This window comes from Alosa alosa, chromosome 6 (assembly GCF_017589495.1).
Source record: "Alosa alosa isolate M-15738 ecotype Scorff River chromosome 6, AALO_Geno_1.1, whole genome shotgun sequence".
In the NCBI taxonomy this organism is placed as follows: domain Eukaryota; kingdom Metazoa; phylum Chordata; class Actinopteri; order Clupeiformes; family Clupeidae; genus Alosa; species Alosa alosa.
The window spans coordinates 30914676-30934306 of NC_063194.1; the positions used below are offsets into that span (position 1 = coordinate 30914676).

The window sequence follows — 19631 nt, forward strand, 5'->3', positions numbered from 1 at the left end:
AAATCCCGGTTGGAAACACGTGAAATGCGCATCAAAAATCCTAATGCGCATCTATATTTGATTCGCTAGAGTAGGGTGGATTAACTCTCGATGCGCATAAGGTAGCCTATAATGCGAATAAAGTTGATGGAAACGGTTTATTCGCATCGTGTGACGTAACCTTCAGAGAATCTCAGCAATCTCTGGCGCTTCCCTATAACATTAGGCAACTTGATGTGTTCTCTTGCTTGTTTCCGTAAAATAAAACAAACTGAATAGGCCTACACACATCGGTGCACAGTTGTTTTGCTGACGCTAAAGTTTTCGCCAACAACTCGATCGGCACACATCGCAAGTTTATACAACTAGTGCAGTGCCCATTCAAACATGCCATTCCTGTAGAAAACCTGTAGCCCGATTACATGCCCGCAGGTATGCCTGCTTTAACAATAGGATGATAGGGAAAAACATCATTACAGCTAAGCATTCAATAATGTATACTGAATATCATAATATATTAGCCTATAATTAATGTGCAGCAAGCAGAATTTAGGCATGACTGCATGTGATTTCTACAGATCAGAATGGCATAACAAATGTTTTAGGTTTAGGCTATAGGCCTAGCTTATTGTATAACTTTCCTGATAGTGACAAGCCATTTTGTGATCGTTTGACATTTGCAACGATGTGACTCAAAAGCAGTGTTTAGCACAAGTGACGTTTCTTTGTCTGCCACTTGTTGTCTAGATGGCACGTCTTCTGAAACTTTAAATTCGGGACCATTAGCCTATCGCTTGTTTCAATTTGGGACCTTGCAGTCGGAAATGTAGTTTGTTTATTCAAAGTCTCACATCTAATGTAGCCTGGCTATTCAAAGCGTTTATTGCACATACTTTTCATGTAATTTTGAATAGCCACTACATACCCGTGTTTGTTGGCGTGTTGTTGCAAAATCCGCGTAATCATTTTATGCAAGCAAACATACAGTAAGTCTTTATTGTTGAGGTCAGAGATGATAATCAAACATCTTGCATTTTAACCGTGATTTACCGGTAGTGCAGCCCAATCTCCGCTTATCCTCTCTCTAGTCCTGCGCGCAGTGCTGTGTGAGAGGGTGGCTAGTGGAGAAAGCCAACGTGTGCTTCTTTTACCGATATGTAACGATATATTTAGCTTTTCTTATCCAAACAATGTCAAACTATGCACTTACTCATGCCAGTAGCAAGACACCTGCCAAGTTTGAAATCGAACGGACCAACGACACGCAGACAGACAGACAGACGTTCCTGCAATTTATGGATAGATAGATGCGATGGCTTGTTTGTTGGGATAGGCATCCGACAACGAGTAGCCTACTCGGGGCAACAGCCAGGTCTATCATTCGTCATAATTCTTCAAACCCTGACTTGTGAATCTAAAGGTCTCCACCCACTGTTGGTCAGTGAAGTAGAGCTAATCGGGCCTTAAAATTTAGGCCCGACACGACCCGAGCCCCACAGAAATCAGCCCGAGACTGACAGCTTTTTAAAAGCCCGAACCCGTTTACAGCCCGACATTATTCAAATGTCCGCACGCACGCAGCTCTTTTGCCTTTTGTCAAGAATGAGTAACATTTGACATCATTTATTCATGACTAACGTAGCCTAGGCCACTTTGAAGTTGGAACAAAGAAATAAAATAGCCCACGTCCTCTCAGCATTCTGAAGTTTGCGGGAACCCTCCCATATGCAGCCCCGACATAGTTCTTGCTCCAGCTTTTTAAACCCCTCGCCATTTACGATATTAAAAGGCCTAATGTCTTTACATCGAAAGCTGACACACTTCTTCTCCGTAACCATTTGTTTAACCTTTGCAGGGTTTGATTTTGTTGCTGTAGCCTAACAAACGATGTGATCCTGAGGGGCACTGACAACTTTGATCAACATGCCTTATCAGCGACGAATTCCCTGTCGTTCTACAGAATGTTGCATCCTTTGGATTTTACATAACCACTGGCTCATTATTCTCATTATGCACATCATCAAAACTTTTCCACACCTCAGACTTTGCTTTCTTTGCCGGTGCAACTAAAACGCCAGTCACAAGAGGCCAGCCTCTGTTTCACCTCCTAAGCATCCATTTCTGCATCTTTCTCGCAGCTAACCGAAACGCATCACCTGACCGCTCATTTAGCCTACCGCGCAAGCCCGAGCCCGCGTGAAATGATAGAAATGAAGCTCTACAGTTAAGTGCCAAATTTGACAAAAAAAAAACTGCCGAGACCTTGGTCGTTCCCAAGTGTATGGCGGTCTCCTGCGATGGAAGCTGCCAACACCCGATTGCGCAATAGCCTATAACATTCTCCGCCTTCTCCTAATCGATATTAAACAAAATATTTTCAAAATGAAGGAATGAATTAGGCTTAGGGCCTAGGCTATTCCGACAGCAGAGCGTCCATTTCACTCAACGTAGGCAAAGTGTCCCAAAATACTTACATACTAGAATCAATAGGTGTTGGAAACGCTGACTAATGCGCATATAATTCGCACGAGTTGGATGGAAACACGCTAAATGACGTTGTCAAAGCAGGTGATTTATTTCTGAAATTCTCGAAGACACGAACCTTGCTTGGGGTGGTTTGTTAGCGGATATGTTGAATAGTACTCAACGTTTTAATGAGTTTGATGAAGTGGCCCACTTGACTTGATCCTTTTGTTGGCTAGAAGTGGTTCACACCCCACACAACTTTCTTCACTAGTCGTGTGTGTTTTCCCCATCCGAGTTTAATTTATCAGAGGTTGCACCAGTGCAGAGAACTAGACTGATAATACAGAAGCCAAAATGTCAGATCATACTTTCTAGTCTACATTTTGTAATACTCGATAATGTTTTTGGTAGCTGTAGTCAGTTTCATACACCCACACATTGGCTATCACATGTCCAAACACATTAAAGTAGACTAATGTTTCTATGTAAATTACAGGCAGATATTTAAATTAAACTCCCATAATCACTTTCAAAGTTACTATTTTTCCTTTTTTTTTTTTAACTAAGTCAATGTGATAACTCCAGTTGAAACACAAACTGTGTACACTGTAAATATTTCAAACAAGTTGCAGGCTTTTTATCCATCAAATCAGTCTTATCAGTTGGCTGATGCCAGTCACACTGTCATTTACATGCGACACATGGTAATCTGACAAGGTGGCTTTCAACAGAAGGGAATCTTCTATGCCTGCTCCTCAAAACCACGAGCCTTTGATCTCCGATTGATTTCTTTAAACCACAAATTTCAAATGATTCATGTTAATTCAACAGACCCCACCCACCCAAAGGTACCTGATCGTTCACAAGTGGCTGATTTGGTCAGTGATGGAATAACTTTGCCTGTACCTGGGGCTAACCTCATTAGGGAACACAACCTTAACCAAAATGATGGGCTAAGTTTAGCTTTAGTCCTCCTCACATTTCACTAAATTGTTGTGTGTACATAATTAAACATGATGTACATGTTTCTGCCCAAACTTTAAGGTAACTTAACAAACAACATTTTATTCAACTACTTATATATGAGGTCACTTGGATTGATCTTACCATAATTATAAGCATTCAAGTCCATATTTTATTTAACATAATTCATATTGCAGTCATTGTGAACAGCTGGGATTTCAATATACACAATAGAATTGTAACATTTTAAGCCCCTCCCCCCACCCTTAAGCCCACTCATATCAGTGGAAATCCAATGGGTTTCCCATATCAACCCCACCCAGCCCTCCCCTCCCCCACCCCAAAAAGGAAAACAAAACAAAACAAAAAAAGGTCTCCCAATCCCACCACAGCCCTCTCTTATCCTTTCCACTAGCTTCGAGTCAGTTGGTAAGTGAGTGTTTGTCTGATGAAATCAACTGGTGTGTTGGTTTTGTCATCGGCATGGTTCTGCACGCATCTAGAAGTAGCCCCCTCTTCACTCTAGTTGTGGTGGTGGTGGTGTACATCTTCTACTGCTTTGTAAAAAAGCATCTCAAGAGAGGGGAACCAGTGTGTACATGAATGTGTGAGTGTGTGTCTGTGTACAATATCAGTAGGATTCCATCTCATTGGAACTCCCATGATCCTGGTGTCCAGAGATGCTTCACAAGGTTTCATGGTAAACAATATAAGCAATTTAGTCTGTGTGGCCTTTTTTTTTTTTTTTTGGGAGGGGGGAGGGGGTCTGACTATGTCTATGTCTTTTTAAGATCAATGTTGTGTCAAATCTTGCTTTAAAAAATGGAAGGAAAAAATAATAATAAAAAAAAGACTGGGCACCAACGTAGTGGCATATACCGCTTCTGGATTCTCCAAGCGACGACAATCACTGACTGTTCAGACTTGCTTCTCAAAAAACAAATCACACCCTTATCCTCCAAAAAACCTCTCACACTCCTTGCCCACTGACAGCATCTACCATAACCACCATTCCACAATCACCATCCGACAATCAGCATCCTCCAATCCCCCATCCTCCTTCCCTCACCCTCACCCTCCCCCACCCCATCCCGCCCCAAAATCTCTCCAGTCTGCGTGTCAGTCAGTGTCTCAGCTCGTGTAAACGGTAAATGCATCTCGGGATGAAAGCGGCCGGCTGGCGTGGGGGGGAAACAGGGCAGGGGTGAGACTATTTCAGACACCGCTCGAAGTAGGTGGCGCCCACGTAGCCGCCCCTCAGCGATCTCTGGACGTTCTGCTCGAAGAGCCGTCGGTTTGTCTGCAGGACCTCAGCAGCCTCTTTGTTAAGGGGATCTTCAGGGTTTGGCTCCTGTGTGAACAAAAGGGTTGGGAGTGTATAACATGACTAACTTTGCATAACAATGTACAATCATGTGCAGTGTTTCCCATACATTGACTTATTTGTGGCAGCCCACCACAATATCAACATTGACCACCACACAAAGATTTTCCAGGTTGTACTAAATTGTGCTTAATGCTGGTTAGCATCATAACCACGCTGTGCTAATTTGATAAAAACTGTTGCATTCAAGTTAATTATGCAAACCTACCACCACAAATAGAATTCAATTCTGTGGGAAACACTGATGTGTCATTTTTGTTTCTGTAAAGAAATGTTTTTATGTCAAAATCCACTTGACAATTTCAGGTAAGCTTCAGGGTGCCAATGTAAGAATATAAACATATTATAAAATAAATATTTACACATTGACAAGACATTGTCTGCTGAAATAACCTTTATAGGTTCATTAAGAAGTTTTAGAAAATGTGCACTACTGGAATTTCAATAATATTTTCTTATTTTCAGTTTAATTTTTTGGGGCATTGTTGCCCAAATTCCACAGTTTAAAATAACACTCCTGGGGAATACATGCTTCCTACTGCACATTTATGCACAACCATACTCTACCTGCACTTGGTATTTAATGCTTCTTTGCAACTTCTGGTTGGATGTCAACTGCATTTCATTGGCTCTGTACCTGTACTCTGCTAAATGACAATAAAAGTTGAATCTAATCTAATCTAATTTAGGAGTTGTAGTCACAAACTAGCAAGCCAACCAACTAAAGGGATGCAAAAATCATGTGATGGCACTGATGAAAAAAATTGAAAAACTGCGAACTGGACTTATATATAACTTTTGTTGATATAGTTTTTACTGTGCTGTGAATGCTTTTACGGTCTTTCCTATACCACAAAGCTACACAGTACAGATCCTGTGCGGCTAATGCGAGTGGCAGTTGTGTTTATCCGTCTTTCACCTGACCATACACCTATAATAACAAACATCAAGATTATACCAAACTAGTTGCCTTATAAAACATACCCCAAAAGGTGACAAATTACTACTTACTGTTGCTGTAAGTATTGGCAGATGACCTAGACCAGAGGTTCTCAACCTTTTGTGACTAAGGCACACCAAAGGTCAACCAAAATGTCAAGCACACCGACTTATGGTTACTCATTATAAAGTAATGTTATGTTACACACAATTATTATAGGCTAAAACAAGGGTTTTCGTTCTTATGCCCATCTTTTTTATATACATAGTGTTCATGAGCCAGCAAAGTGTGGAACTTGTGAGCCATGGCAGGAAGTATAGTTGCAAACATCACCTTCGGACATTTGTCATTCATGACCATGAGATTAGACAAGAAAATTGATTCATATTTAAATATCATTCCTTGCTGCAGGCCTATACTGTACAACCAGGACATTGATGTTTGCTTTCTTGAAAGCAATACACTTGACAACAAAAACCTTTGAACCTCTAACTCTAAGCCTGAGTCTAATTTTACATGATGGTATGGTCAAAAGCTATACAATAATAGTCTGGCTTTCACCAGACCAAGCTCAATCTTTTAACATTGGTCTGGGGAGTCTGGGGAGTATGTATTTTCTACTGCACAAGAGGTGTGATCAACGGGCATAGTTCAAATGACTCTGTATGCAATTGGATAGTCATTCACCAATCTGACCAACGAACCAGGTGACATTTGCAGAGCGACCCGAAAACTCCAGGCTCTCCCGCTATTGTCATCGTTTTAAACTTGCCAATAGCGCGCCAGGTGGATAAGCCAGTTTGTGATTGGCCCCCACAAAAGTGTAACGGAAGCAGGAGAAAGAGATAGACAGCAGGAGAAAGAAATACAAGTACAAGTTTTCAGCCTGAGCTGCAGGGCGGAATAGACCCCGCCGTCAGATCAGGCTGGGTTCACCCAGCCTAATACAATAAGGAACGACAGCTTGTTAACTTATAATAAACTTGCACTGTGTGGGTCAGTTTAGTGTGTATTATTGTACAAATTAATATAAAAATGTCCACTCACTAGAAACAGATACTGTAGTCCGTATATAATGGAGTTTATTGTCAACACCGGCTTCCAGTCCTCTCTGCAAGAAGAAACAGATGTTAACAAAATGCTTTACCAATTTGTCGCAGGCAGCAAAAAGGCTATACAATGAAAGGCTCTACTTGACTATAGCATATAAATGCAAAGGTGGTTTGGGGGACTTTCCCAAGCGAAAGACTTTTACTCTGACTCTTACACATCTAACATCTATACTTAATATACGTATACTTACTTATTACTTAACAGTGTAGCCAAAAACCACAAGACAAGCAATTTTCTGGCACTAATAATGACTTTCTAAACAGCTTCCAGTCAGACAGAGATCTATGTTTTTCTTTTTGATAACTTTGAAGTTACCAGTGCAGTGTTCTGAAGAAAAAAAAAAAACACGAATGCAGGCTGGACAAAATGACCAGTGAGTGCTTTTTGAACCAGCCTTTTGCTGGTGCAGTGACTACCTGCTGCCAAACCACACCCCTTTGAAGAAGCTGTTCAAGCGAGCTCAGATCACACCGTCTCATCCTTTGGTACTTGCACTTGGCAGATGCTTTGAAAGCAATTAAAAGCAATTTAGATCTGTGAGGGGTTTGTTTAATGTTCTACCTGTTACAACTACCATAACGGTGTGTATGCATTGGCTATATATGAGGAGTTTGAGCTTGACATACCTCAAAATATTTAGACAGACATTTCCTTCCAGGTCAATGTTGGGATGATACACCATGGTTTCACATTTGACCTTTGGGGGATCATGTGGGTAGCCCTGTCCTACCTGTGCATGGGGCATCATAAAAATAAAAATTAACAAATACAAACACACCAAATGCATTCCTCAAATGCTGTATCTGATAACATTTTGTACATATGAGCAAAATGACTGACAGGTAAAGTAAAAAAAAGAAAAGATAACTGATTTATGACATTAAAGGAGAATTCCGGCTATGAACATGGGGGCTCATCAACATGCCCCCAGAGTGTAGGACTGTAGGTAACTGCCTCACAGCTCTAGCTGCTGGCTGCAGCAACTCGGTAGATCCAATTGTTTTCGTTTATTTTTATACCGACAGTACGAGAAATAGAGATCTATGTGAACAAATCACCGGTATTCTCCTTTAAATCAACATGGTTGAAGAGCAAAAATGTAAATGCTATATAATACTTTCTAAAAAGAACATTGGTCTAAAAGTGTGTCATTATGAAGACAAATGACTAGTTATTTACTCACCTTAAAGCTGAAAACAAACTTCCCCCCTTTGTAAAATCCCTAAACCAGAAAGACACAAGGCATAAAATATAGACCATAAGAAACAACAAAATCAAAAGCCATTTTATTACATTGATTCAAAACACTGTTTTCACAATTAAGCTTCCTTGTGCAAGTGTAGTCATGCAATGATGAGTACATCTATAAACATCCATTTTTAAGTCTAACTACAACTTTAAAAGGGTTACAATTTGAGAAAGAGAGAGAAAACTATCATTCTTGGTAAAACAACCAGAAAAATAAAGGCAAACTCTTTGCCTCTGAGAGACATTAATACCTCATCTGGTGAGATGATGAGTTTAAAGTTCAGCAGATCATCCTGGTCAGGGAAGACAATCTCACATGTCTTTGGTAGGTTCAGCTCGTTGATGTCTGCGTTGAAGAGGGAAACAAAAACACAAAAGAACAACATGGTTAGACTGTTTATTTGTTGTTGTTTTTTTACTGTTAAAATGCTTTACACATATTTGTCACAGGCCCGAGTTCTACTTATGTTTAAGATGGAAAATCTAACATTTCATGTTCATGAAATAAACTCAATTCAATATTTCATAAGTTCAAAAAAGTGCAAGACTAACTTCACATCACTATTAGCGTGTTTGTGTCATGAGCTTGTCACATCAACTAATGTGTGAATTTGTCATCAAGATACTTCAATTTAAGTATAGTAAATATAAGTATAGCAAGCACTGCACTGTGACAACCTGCTTGCTTAACTTCATTCAGGTAAAACATTAACTTCTCAGAACTATTTGTATGGGTTAGTTAAACCATCAAAATGGTAGTTTAGTAAGCACCTGAAACATAATAGAAACCATTAGTCAATGATAACCAAGTGAAATGGACCAAAGCAGTATTGGGTTTCCCACTCTGCTCATGTTGTGTAAGTTCGTCCAAGTTGTCAGAAGTAAAGGGGAGATGTTCCAAGTTTGTTTTCATCTCTGACAGACAAAAACTAAGATCTCTGCCTGTTCATCGTCCCAGTATCAAACAAAACGATTTGATTTCTGTAGGCAATAAACCACACAGCAGTAACTAGGCCCATATATTGTAATGTCGTGCCCATATATGCAACCTGTCAAAACATAACGGCAACCGAAGTAAAACAAGTTTTAAAATGACTTACCTTTAATGGAAACTTCTGCCAACAACCTGCCTACAGCTACCCATATCAAGTATAAACCTGGCCTGCAAGCACTCGTTGAAAACATGATATGAAGCAACTGAGCTAACCAGCTAGCTACAAGAGCCAGCTCGGTCATTTTCATGTAGTTGACATGGCAAAGCACATAGTAACTTAAACGACGTTACAATGTGTCATAAGAGTGCCAATTACTTATTTCAATGGAACAGGCAATTTTTATATCAAACTCCAATGCTGGATTAAGCTGTGAGCTAGCAGGTACACCCTGACCATCTTGCTAGCCTGTGCTTGCTGACTTGGTGGTTAGTTTTCCTCTAAAACGCAGTTTCATCAGTGTCGTTACTACAAAGCTAGGCAAGCTAGCAAACTAAGTAACTATTTCAGTGGTATAAAATAGTCGGTTACCGGTAGACATCCAAGATGACTGTCTATGACCCCGTCTGGTAACAAAGAATTATAATTGTCAATCATGGCAAATGATGACAAGGGTGTCACCATTTTTAGGCAGAGTCAGACCAACTCTGCGAGAAATTGTGGTTAGCCATCTCCAACAAGATCTGTTTTGTTTTCATGGAGGTGGCTAGAGGTTAGCTAGCTAACTGTCCAAAATAACGTTTGTGTTCATAACCAGACATGTATAAATTTGATATAACCCAAAAATGACCATAATCACTTGTGTACAGCGGTACATATATGATGTTGTTTTAATAAAGCGACTAATCATTTTTGTTAAGTGGTAAGCTAGGTGGATAGCTAGCTAACGTTAGCTAGCTGACTAGCCTACCTTTCTGTATTCGAAGCTGGGCCGCGCTTGCTTTTTTACCCCCGGCTCCTGTTCTATTTCCTCCAGCAGATTCCTCGTCTTTCTTCTGCTGTTTTAAGGAGAAGAGCTTAATCATCTTAATCTTCAGTGATTTAGTAATTTAGGGTTAACGTGTCAATCCTTATGGCTGGATGTTTCTCTCGTCTAAAATGTAGAGGGAGCGAATTCACTCAGTGTAGCACCGTAATGTTGGGAGCCGGTGCGTCTCAACTAGGGTATCGGAAGACTAGCCAAATGTAGCTTAGCAAGGTGGCACTGCTTGAGACAGTGCGAGGCCGAGGCAGTGAGAGGGAAAGAGGAGGGAGTTCTGCACTGTTTTCAAATCAGACTTCTGCATCTACCTGGATACTTGCTTCAATTGGCTTAGTTATCCTCAAATCAGTGCTAGCTATGACATGGACATCAAGTCGTCAGTACAGCAAATACAGTGAATGGGATTAAACAATACTAGTTTAGGTTACAATATGAAAGCAATTTAGGTAATTTCTGCTGTTTCGTTTATTTCTCTTCGCTGTTGGAATAGACCTATAAAGAAAGTCGCAAAGGGCTTGACTACTAGTATTCATGTATTTGTGGACACTGCACAACAATATTGTTTACAGACAGTTAATTACAGGCTGTCATTAATCTATACCCAGCACAACTGGTACAGTCAATCATGCACATGCAGCCTATACTGTCAACCAGGCATGCACACGCATATATCCCATTAAAACTACTGTACCGTAATTAAAACCAATGCTATCGTGCTATCGAGACGCTTAGGATAAATGCGTCTGCCAAATTAACTGTAATCAACACTGATAAGTCCATTCAAATATGTGGTTGTAAATGCAGTCTTTAGAGCAGTGAATTGGAATGGCTAGAATAAAAATGTTGTTTCCTAGATTCATATTCCTATCGTTATGAAAATGGAATGCCATTATCGTACAGGTGAAATCCACCACGACAGAAAAATGAGATCATCTGGTTCTGAAACTTCTTCTACCAATGACTACATAACCCAGAATGCCTAAATATACTATTGACGACTCAAAGGGGAGGGGCAACCATATTTTTTTCTTCCCATATTTTATTTACCATATTTATTTATTTATTTCATTTTCCAAGGCAAAATGGAGAACGATGGCGTCTTATGTGTTAGCAAGAGCGTATGGGCGATTAAACATGTTTCTATATGAAGTAATAAGTTATTCGTAATGCTAATGAAAAATAACTAAACAAGAACCACACAATAGAATAGGAGAACAATAGCCACGCTCATCCGTCAGTTCAGTTTTCTGTTTCATTTACCGTTTCAGTGAGATTTGCAACGAACCCGCAGTAGACACTAATGCTATATCAAGAGGGTGTTTTGCGATGCGTTTTTAAAATCATGTGTAATTTTGAATGCAATTAAGACCTGAGGCATGCTGTTACATGCGTAAGCTAAAACAGAGCATAGAAAACATTTAATGAAACAAAAATCGCTGGACTAGAAAGATATTGTTATCTAGCCATTTTGACAATCGATACATCTGCCCAACCTAGTAACCTAGCTGGAAGGAGTAGCTAGCTTGCTTTGCTAGCTATTCTTGTATCAACATGGAACGCATGTGAACGTGCCACACGCGAACCCAGAAACGGCAAGAAAAGGCTGCAGGAGAAGGAAACAAGGAAGCGATCCGTGAATATAGCTAGATCTATTAAAGCTAAGTGTTAGCAAATATTATTTCTAATGCGCGACCAAGGAGTATGCGACTCGTCACTAAGAGGTTAGTAATATCAATACTGGAACTGGAATTATTTTCTGCTGTGTTTCATTTTAGCAAGCTAGCGGGCAGTAGCCAGTCAACTGCTGTTTAGCTATTGCTAGCTAACTAGTTAGCTAGTCAGCTAACTATATTGTTTTAAGAAGATGCTGAGCAACAGTATGTTGTGGAAAAGGAAAAGCATGTTGCAGAGAAAGCATTGGGAACACAGAGATAGGACGTCTGGGTGATTGTGTATTTTCTAGGTTGTACAAATGAAGCGTGGTTCACTTTGCATGTTTTCAGTGACAACAATTGTTAGCTTATGTTAGCTGTCCAGTTTGTTGTAGTAGCCCTCCTGCTACAACAACCATTCAATTTGCTAGCTACGCATCATTGTGTTGACCAGTTAGCCAGTTAGCTAGCAAGCCTGTGCAGTTTTGCGCCACAGGCCAGGGTATTGCCAAATATGTTATGCAACTAATTATATGAAGTGTTTCAGAGTTGTTATTAAGGTATTTTTCTCTCTGGCAAACGACCGCCCCTATGTCATTGGTACGCTTGTACCATCTACCCGCCTCAAAATCAGTGCCCCCCAAGGAGTGTAACACTATTTTGAGTAATTAGCTGGCTAGCTAGCAAGGTTGCCTGGTCATCCTGGGTCGTCAAAACCTGGAGTTCAAATCACGCTGTCTTGTCTTATACATGGGTGTTGATAGTTTAATATAAATGCTGAAAACGAGTCCAAAGAGTACAGCTCATTTGGAAGCGTGTGGGGAACACACCCAGCAATCGCTCGAGGTTAATTAGTGAAATGTCTTCTCAGAAGGAGCTGGCTGGGGGTTCCTTAAGATATTTCAGGCATTCCTGAAGTGTTTTTTGTTGTTGTTGTTGTTATCTGTCAGTTTACTGTTATCGTATTCCTCTCCCTGTGTTACCCTGTTTGTCTTGTGTTAATAGTGCTAGCTTTGCACCCCAAATAAGATTCCACATATGCGGTCACTGGTCATCCTTAGTTAACCCCCTCTCTTATACTCTTGTCCTGTGATACTGACTACCCCGGGTCTGTCTGCATCAGTAGCCATTGGTTTTTGATGCCCATGCTTTTGAGATGGTTCCGACCTCTACAGCTCTGTTGTCATCACAAATCCACGTCGGCTTATATATGTCATCTGGGGGAGATTGAGATACAGTTAATATGGACCTTGTCCACTCCTCGCGGATGCCAAGACCACTTTGGTCCTTGAGCTTGTCAGGGCACCTGGCCCAGTATGCAAAAACTTTAAGTGATCTGCATCACTCCCGTGCTTTGTAAATGGTCAAAGCATCTTTCCTCTCGGCTGGCAGATGCTAGACACTTGTGGCTCCCTGTGGAACCGATTATTATGTTTTTGCTCCCTCCCTCCCTGTGTGGAGAGGGAGCATGACTCAATGCCCAGCTCTAGCAAGGCTGCTGGTCATTTATGGACTCCTCAGCTGTAGGATAAGGGCCACTCACTGACGTGACATGCGGATATCAGTGCTTCAGTGCAAGGGCCCACGCGCTCAAGCCCAGTGTGTGGCGAGGTGTGGCAGGTCCTGAGATGCCTTTGGCACCCTGTGGGACGACTTGTGCTCACGCGTACAGTGACACAACTCTCATGCGTTCGTCAGAGAGCACAGGCTGACTCGGAGGGGAGAGGCACAGGATGATCTGGGATGAAATATACAGTAGCAGGAAGCCATCATTGTAGAAGTGTGTGAGGATAGGATGGGGAAAGGGGGAGCAAGAGAAGGAAAAGGAGTGATGAAAAGAAGTAGTTTTTTTTGCGAGGGGTGCTTTATTATAAATTGCCTCCGTACGTGTGACCGAGTCTCTGACACCTGGTTCTTTCCTGCCCTGCGCCACCTGTGGGATGAGCTCAGCTTCCTTCCACAGTAACCTGCCTGAACACACGGTTCTGCACTCCTTCCTGCAAAGTGGAGGTGATCTTCCATGAAGGGAATGATTAAGGATAAATCTGTCTTTGACTGGGAAGGGCATCCATGATCCTTCTGTTGGACAAACAAAAAAAAACCCAGAGAGGCCCACTGCGCTGCATGTTTTGAACTTCCCAACTGTCAGTGTCAGGCCCCTCCTCTCCCAAGTATGCATGTGTGATACGATAGTTACATAAAGAGAGAGGTGTAGTGAAACAGTGCACAAATGGAAAGCCCCTTTCTCCAGAGATCCAGCAGCAGTGTGTGTGTCTGTGTGTGTATGTGTCTGTCTGTCTCTGTCTGTCTGTGTGTGTGTGTGTGTGTGTATGTGTCTGTCTGTCTGTCTGTCTGTGTGTGTGTGTGTGTGTGTGTGGGAGTGAGGAGAGTCAGTACTCATCTTCACTGTAGTACAGCACATTCACTTCTTTCTGTTTGTCACACAGTGACATTGCACAACCTGTCCCCACCCCTCAAGTGCGATCGAGACCGTTTTGAGTTCCTCAATCTCAAGCGCTCGCATGTAGGAAGTGGTGTGTTTTTGATCTGATGGCTGAGGTGAGTAAGACCACAGTCAGCATTTTCAGAAGGGGCATGTCCTGGTCTGACCCCTCCTGCTATGATCTGACACCGTGCCGTATCCTGGTAACCGCTCAGTACGAGCAGCGTGTCTGCAGGTCAATGGGTGGGAGACCGGTTTCTCACAGGAAGTGACCTCAGTGGCAGCGAGATGCGTGCTGTTGAAAAATGGAGAGATACTGAGCGGCAAAAAAGTCAGCTGTTTGTAAGGATTTGTTGACAATTATGCAACAAGCTCAGGGCTTGTCACAAGGGGTTTGGCTTAAGGCATAAATCATTGTGTGTGTGTGTGTCGTGTCTTTTCAATGGAAAACTTCAGTGTGTTTGGAGGTATTTCTCTGAGACGAACACAGTCAAACTGTTAAGGGAGCCCAAGGTTGAGAACAGGGTGGGAGAGATTGGCTGCACAGGTGTAAAATGTGACCTGGAGATCACTGTACTGTCATTAGCCTCTCCAGGGTGTGTTTGTGTAAAAATGTCTCTTCCAACTTGTATTTTGTGTGTCCTCCTTTTCAGGTGTCTAGTAGGCAGTGCTTTTGTTGGTTTACATTGATCTAAGCTAATATGGGACCGCTGTTATGATTCTCTGTAGTTCATGGTTATTATTTAGTGTGTTAAGGACCTTCTAACATTCTGCTCTTTTGTTCTCCCTTCCCCTTGATATTCTCTCTCTCTTTTTTTGTCCCTCTCTCCTGTTCTCCCACTATCACTGCTTACTCTAACTCACGCCCCTGCTCACTCCTGCTCACCACGCTTCAAACCTCACCCCTGCTCACCACGCTTCAAACCTCACCCCTGCTCACCACGCTTCAAACCGCACTCCTGCATACATCTTCCCCTCTTTTTTTCCATCTCATTCTCACTCTTTTCCCATCCCTCTATCTCTCCCTCCCTTTCTCATTCTCTCATCCACCTTATTCCTTCTGTCCTCTGTCCATCCTGAGCTCTTTCTCTTTCTTTCTTTCTTTCTTCCTTTCTTTCTTTCTTTCTTTCTTTCTTTCTCACTCTCTCTTTCTTCCTTGTTATCCTCTCTCTCCTCCAAACCTCCATGTCTTTCTCCCCACCCTATTTATTTTTTCCTTCCCCCTTCTCTCTTCCTTCGTCTCAATTCTTTCCCCCCCCCTCATCATGCATTCTCTATCCCCATCCCCACTCTCTCTCTCTCTCTCTCCCCTCTCCCCGTACGGCTCTGGAGCAGTTGACTGCAGAGGGGATGTCGGGCAGTAAGGCTTTGGGCGGAGGGGCTCGGCGCCGGCGCACTCGATGCCGGCGTTGCCAGGCCTGCCAACGCACAGAGTGCGGCGAGTGCCACTTCTGCAAGGACATGAAGAAGTTCGGCGGCCCCGGCAGGATGAAGCAGTCCTGCCTGCTGCGGCAATGCACGGCGGTACGTAGACACACACACACACACACACACACACATATACGCACACACATATACGCACACATGCACACAGGTCCATTCACACACGCACACACACACACACACACACACACACACACACACACACACACACACACACACTTATATGTCGGGAAATATAGAAACTGTACAATCATCAGTGATGCATGTCCACACACTGCTGTCAGTCATAAAAGGGTGGGGACGTGGACAAAACATCCAACATGCACATATATACAAGCACACAATGTATTCACCTGCTACAGTAAGATGATTATGCACAGACCACACACATGAACATTAACACATGGTGTAACGACACACAAAACTCACAGTTCAGTATGCACTTCGGTTTTGGGGTCTTCCCAGAACTTTTCCCAGAACCGCAGAGTGAGACCATGGATGTTTTTACCGCAGTTTGTGTTTCGATTTCAGAACCAGTACACCCCTACTATCTTCTAAGTGTATTTCTTGTGTTTCGATTTCAGAACCAGTACACCCCTACTATCTTCTAAGTGTATTTCTTGTCCAACAGTCCAGAGTCCCTCTTACTACTTGCTTTCTTGACTGTATCTTAAGAGAGCTTGTACAAAGTGAAGAGCATCTACATTGTCCCTATACGGATATAATAAAATGGATACAATATTAGTTCTAAAATTCTTTGTTTAGCAGTGAGGGATATAGTGCAGATCTATTACCATCGAATTCAGAGTTCAAACACGCATAACAGCTCCACAAGGATTACAGTCAATTATGCATTCGTCTTTGGTGTTCTGAGTGAAAAAAAAAAAAACCTTTAAGACATTTTTCTCAAAGCAGATTTACTAGTTGGTTAACCATTACAACGATAAGAAAGGTCAGGTCTCTTTGGAATAGAGGGTTTTACAGAACCTCTCCCGTTCAGGATGGGCTCAGATTCATATCTTCTGTTTATTTAAAAAAAAAAAGTGAAATCCTGATGTTACATCACTGCTGCAATAAACACAGTTATTGTTCCCTGTCCCTAATTGTCAGACAGTGCAGTAACACTATCATAACCAATCCATCTTAAATGTCTTTGCAGTTAAATCTCTTCACAAAGCCATTAGTCACTTATCAGGCCAATGTTATTTGTTTTTGTGCAGTGTTGTTATTATCCAATCTTATACAATAATATCCCTTGACTCTAAGGAAATTCTGGAGCCATATTTTTCCGTCTCCCTGCAGAACATGGTGAAGTGTTTATCCCTTATCGTGTCAGGTGTCAAAATGGCTGTCAGGACAGTGTATTAAGATATCAAAGGCTAAAGGCTAATGGTTTCCATCATGACAATAGGCTAAATAATCAGGCATGTTGTCATAGTGGGAATAGCCCTTTTGAGAAAGTTGTACCTGGAAGAATGTGGATAATACTAGAAGTCTACTGCGTGGGAAGCTAGGGAAGCATTGTTTCGCAACTTCAGTGCAGCATTGTCGTGACATTTCAAGCACTTAAGTAGAGAATAAATGAAGCTTTTTTAATTTTCCATGTTTGCCCCTTGGAGTTTGACTTGTAACATAACTTTAGCATTGCACAGAATGCCTGTTTAAAAAGATCACATTCCCAAGGCTGCCTTCCACCAGCGTTGAGAGCAGAAGGTTGGTTAGTCAGCTTGTTTTACCTGTTGCACAAACCTTTGTCATGCCACATGAGTGATTTGAGAAAAGGGTGTTTCCAAACAGTGAACTGGCATGCCTTGACCTGCTTCTCCGCAACAACAACACAAACAGCAGCGGCAGAGCAGTCAGTCAGTCAGAGGTGCTGTGAACTCTGATTCAGACATGGTTCTGTTCTGATCCGCCGCCGCGCCGCACTGGATCTGGGACTTGTCCACCCCAGCGTCCACTGCTGTCAGAACACGGCCAGTTTAGCCTTTGCTGGAGTCTCCATAGTCTCCACAACATAGGATGGGAAGGCATACCTCTCTCTCTCTCTCTCTCTCTCTCTCTCTCTCTCTCTCTCTCTCTCCTCTCTCTCTCTGTCTCTCTCCTACTCTCTGTGTCTTTAAATATTAAGTGTTGATGATTACTTTGAAGCGTATTGATTGAACCTTCCCTTTCTAAGGTCTTAAAGAGATCGAGAGAGAGTGATGCATGCATGCACACAGTATAGCCAGACAGACAGATATTATAGGATAAATTAGTGGTTTGAGTCTGTGAACGTTCTGGATTCACTAAAACCTTTAAGTCAGGAAGATAAGGTCCAGCACTGGCCATAAGTGACTGCTTAAGCATGCTTCACCCCGAGATGATGCCCTGCAGGGTGGTGTGATGTTGAGACGAGGCCTGGGCAGGGGGGACGGCTAATCGGGCTAATTCAGAGAGACAGGCTGAGTCTGGGAGGGAACTCCTGAAGACCCAGCTCTTTAGAGAACATCTCCTCTCATAGCACCACTTACAACAAGTCTTGCTGATCCTAGCACTTACCAGCCATCTTGAACTGACACGTAACTGTTAAAAACAGCACTGATGCACTTATTCTTACTGTACTCTACAGTTTTTTAAATTGTCCTAAAAGTGTTGCGAATTGCTTTAAACTTAAACTGTTTACCATGTTGTTAGTCGCTTTGGCTAAAAATGCGTCAGCCAAATGTAATGTAATGTAATGAAATAAGCTGCCTGATGTTCGGGGAGAGCTGGGAACAGGGTCAGCAGTCCCTTTATGGCGTGTCATTGTCTGTCTGCCCTGTTTTTTTTTTATTTAGTTTTAGTCTGGTCAGGAACTGGGTCATGGCTGTGTTCACGACTAGCTGGTGTCTAAGAAATAATCAATGCAAAATTAGATCCTAATGTGTAGTAATCATTTTTATTATTTCGTCATTTTGACTAATTTGACCTTCTGATTCTACCCACATGCCCTAAAGCAGTCATGTTTGCAGTCCGTTTACAGATTTCAAATGGAAACGGAAGGATGTTGAAGGGTCTTTGGACAAATCTGGCAGATAGACTGACACATCAAGCAGCCACAGGGAGTTCAGTAGCATTGGACAGGGTAGATTTATTGTCAGGCAACATCCCAGACCTCTAAGTGGTTGAAATTAGTCAACTCTGTGAGCAGTTGAGTTAGGAGGGGGATAAGCATGGCGCAGCTTTCCTTCAGAGAAATGTAATTGAACAGATCAAGCTGGGATTTCACCTCTGGGGCAGTTTGAGAGAGAGAGAGAGAGAGGAGAGAGGGAGAGGGGAAAAGAACAGGCAGCAGGAGAATTGTAAATGTCATCGTGACGCAGCAGGTTGCATACAGTTACACTAACCATGAGAGTGAGTGGATTTAGACTCGTTGGGAAGTCCGTTGAGATGAGCAGTTCACACAGGCTGTAGTGATAGATTATAATAATAATAGCACTAATAATAATGATGATAATAATACTGCTACTACTAATAATAACAGTAATAGTATTAACTGGACATATATGCATCACCATTATTGCATCTGTTGCTCTCGAAAAAATAATAATTATGATTATAATATCATATAAGTAATTGCAAGAACAGCAGCAGCAAGAAATGATGTGGGATTTACGTTTCTTTAGCAATGGTAAATGCTCTTGAAGCTGGTGTGCTGATAGATTGTGTTTTTGAGAGTTACCGTTAGCGAAAGGAAGCTTGTGTTATGCTGGTGATTAATAGATGATAGCCCACGCCAAGATATGCAGTACAACAGACCAGAACAGAGCAGAACAGACATTCATTCTCTCAGCAGCAGCAGCAGCCTAGACAGAGGCGCGAGCCACAGGAAGAAGGGGGAGAAAAAGACCAAAAAATGCCTCTGGTTTTTTTCGCATTGACTGTAGCGCAGCCATTTATTCTGGGCCTTATTGCTTAAGTTGGGCTGTCATCACTAATAACGCCACCACCACCACCACCACCGCTGCTGCTGCTGGGCTGAGATTGAGGCTGTGCCTGCAGGCT

At 42.1% G+C, this 19631-nt stretch overlaps 2 protein-coding genes across 5 annotated transcripts in view; one reads left to right on the plus strand and one right to left on the minus strand.

Moving 5' to 3' along the window:
• Positions 1 to 3988: 3988 nt before the first annotated feature.
• Positions 3989 to 10322, minus strand: ube2m (ubiquitin conjugating enzyme E2 M). The gene is made up of 6 exons (XM_048246939.1): positions 9996 to 10322; positions 8345 to 8439; positions 8029 to 8067; positions 7472 to 7575; positions 6780 to 6843; positions 3989 to 4759 (listed from the first exon to the last, which is right to left on the minus strand). Exons 1-6 carry the CDS (start codon positions 10108 to 10110, stop codon positions 4619 to 4621), a joined length of 558 nt encoding a protein of 185 aa, XP_048102896.1. The 5' UTR covers positions 10111 to 10322; the 3' UTR covers positions 3989 to 4618.
• An 827-nt stretch (positions 10323 to 11149) lies between these two features.
• The window catches only part of zgc:158376 (uncharacterized protein LOC100101643 homolog), a 28256-nt gene continuing 19774 nt past the window's right edge, over positions 11150 to 19631 (plus strand). For 2 of the 4 annotated variants that reach the window (XM_048245550.1, XM_048245551.1), the window contains exons 1-2: positions 11150 to 11788; positions 15508 to 15686. In XM_048245550.1, coding sequence (XP_048101507.1) covers positions 11752 to 11788; positions 15508 to 15686 — 216 coding nt within the window. In that variant the 5' untranslated portion in view covers positions 11150 to 11751. Of the gene's footprint in view, positions 11789 to 11918; positions 12031 to 15497; positions 15687 to 19631 lie in introns of those variants that run through there. The other 2 variants (XM_048245553.1, XM_048245554.1) reach the window with 2 other exon arrangements.

Bases quoted from the DNA above. Each gene is read 5' to 3' on its own strand.
- ube2m (XM_048246939.1), bottom strand. From the start codon at position 10,110: ATGATTAAGCTCTTCTCCTTAAAACAGCAGAAGAAAGACGAGGAATCT. The intron at 8,068-8,344 runs GTATTAATGTCT...TTTCTGGTTTAG, and splicing joins TCATCATCTCACCAGATGAG to GGATTTTACAAAGGGGGGAA. The intron at 6,844-7,471 runs GTATGTCAAGCT...TTCTTCTTGCAG, and splicing joins GTCTGTCTAAATATTTTGAG to AGAGGACTGGAAGCCGGTGT.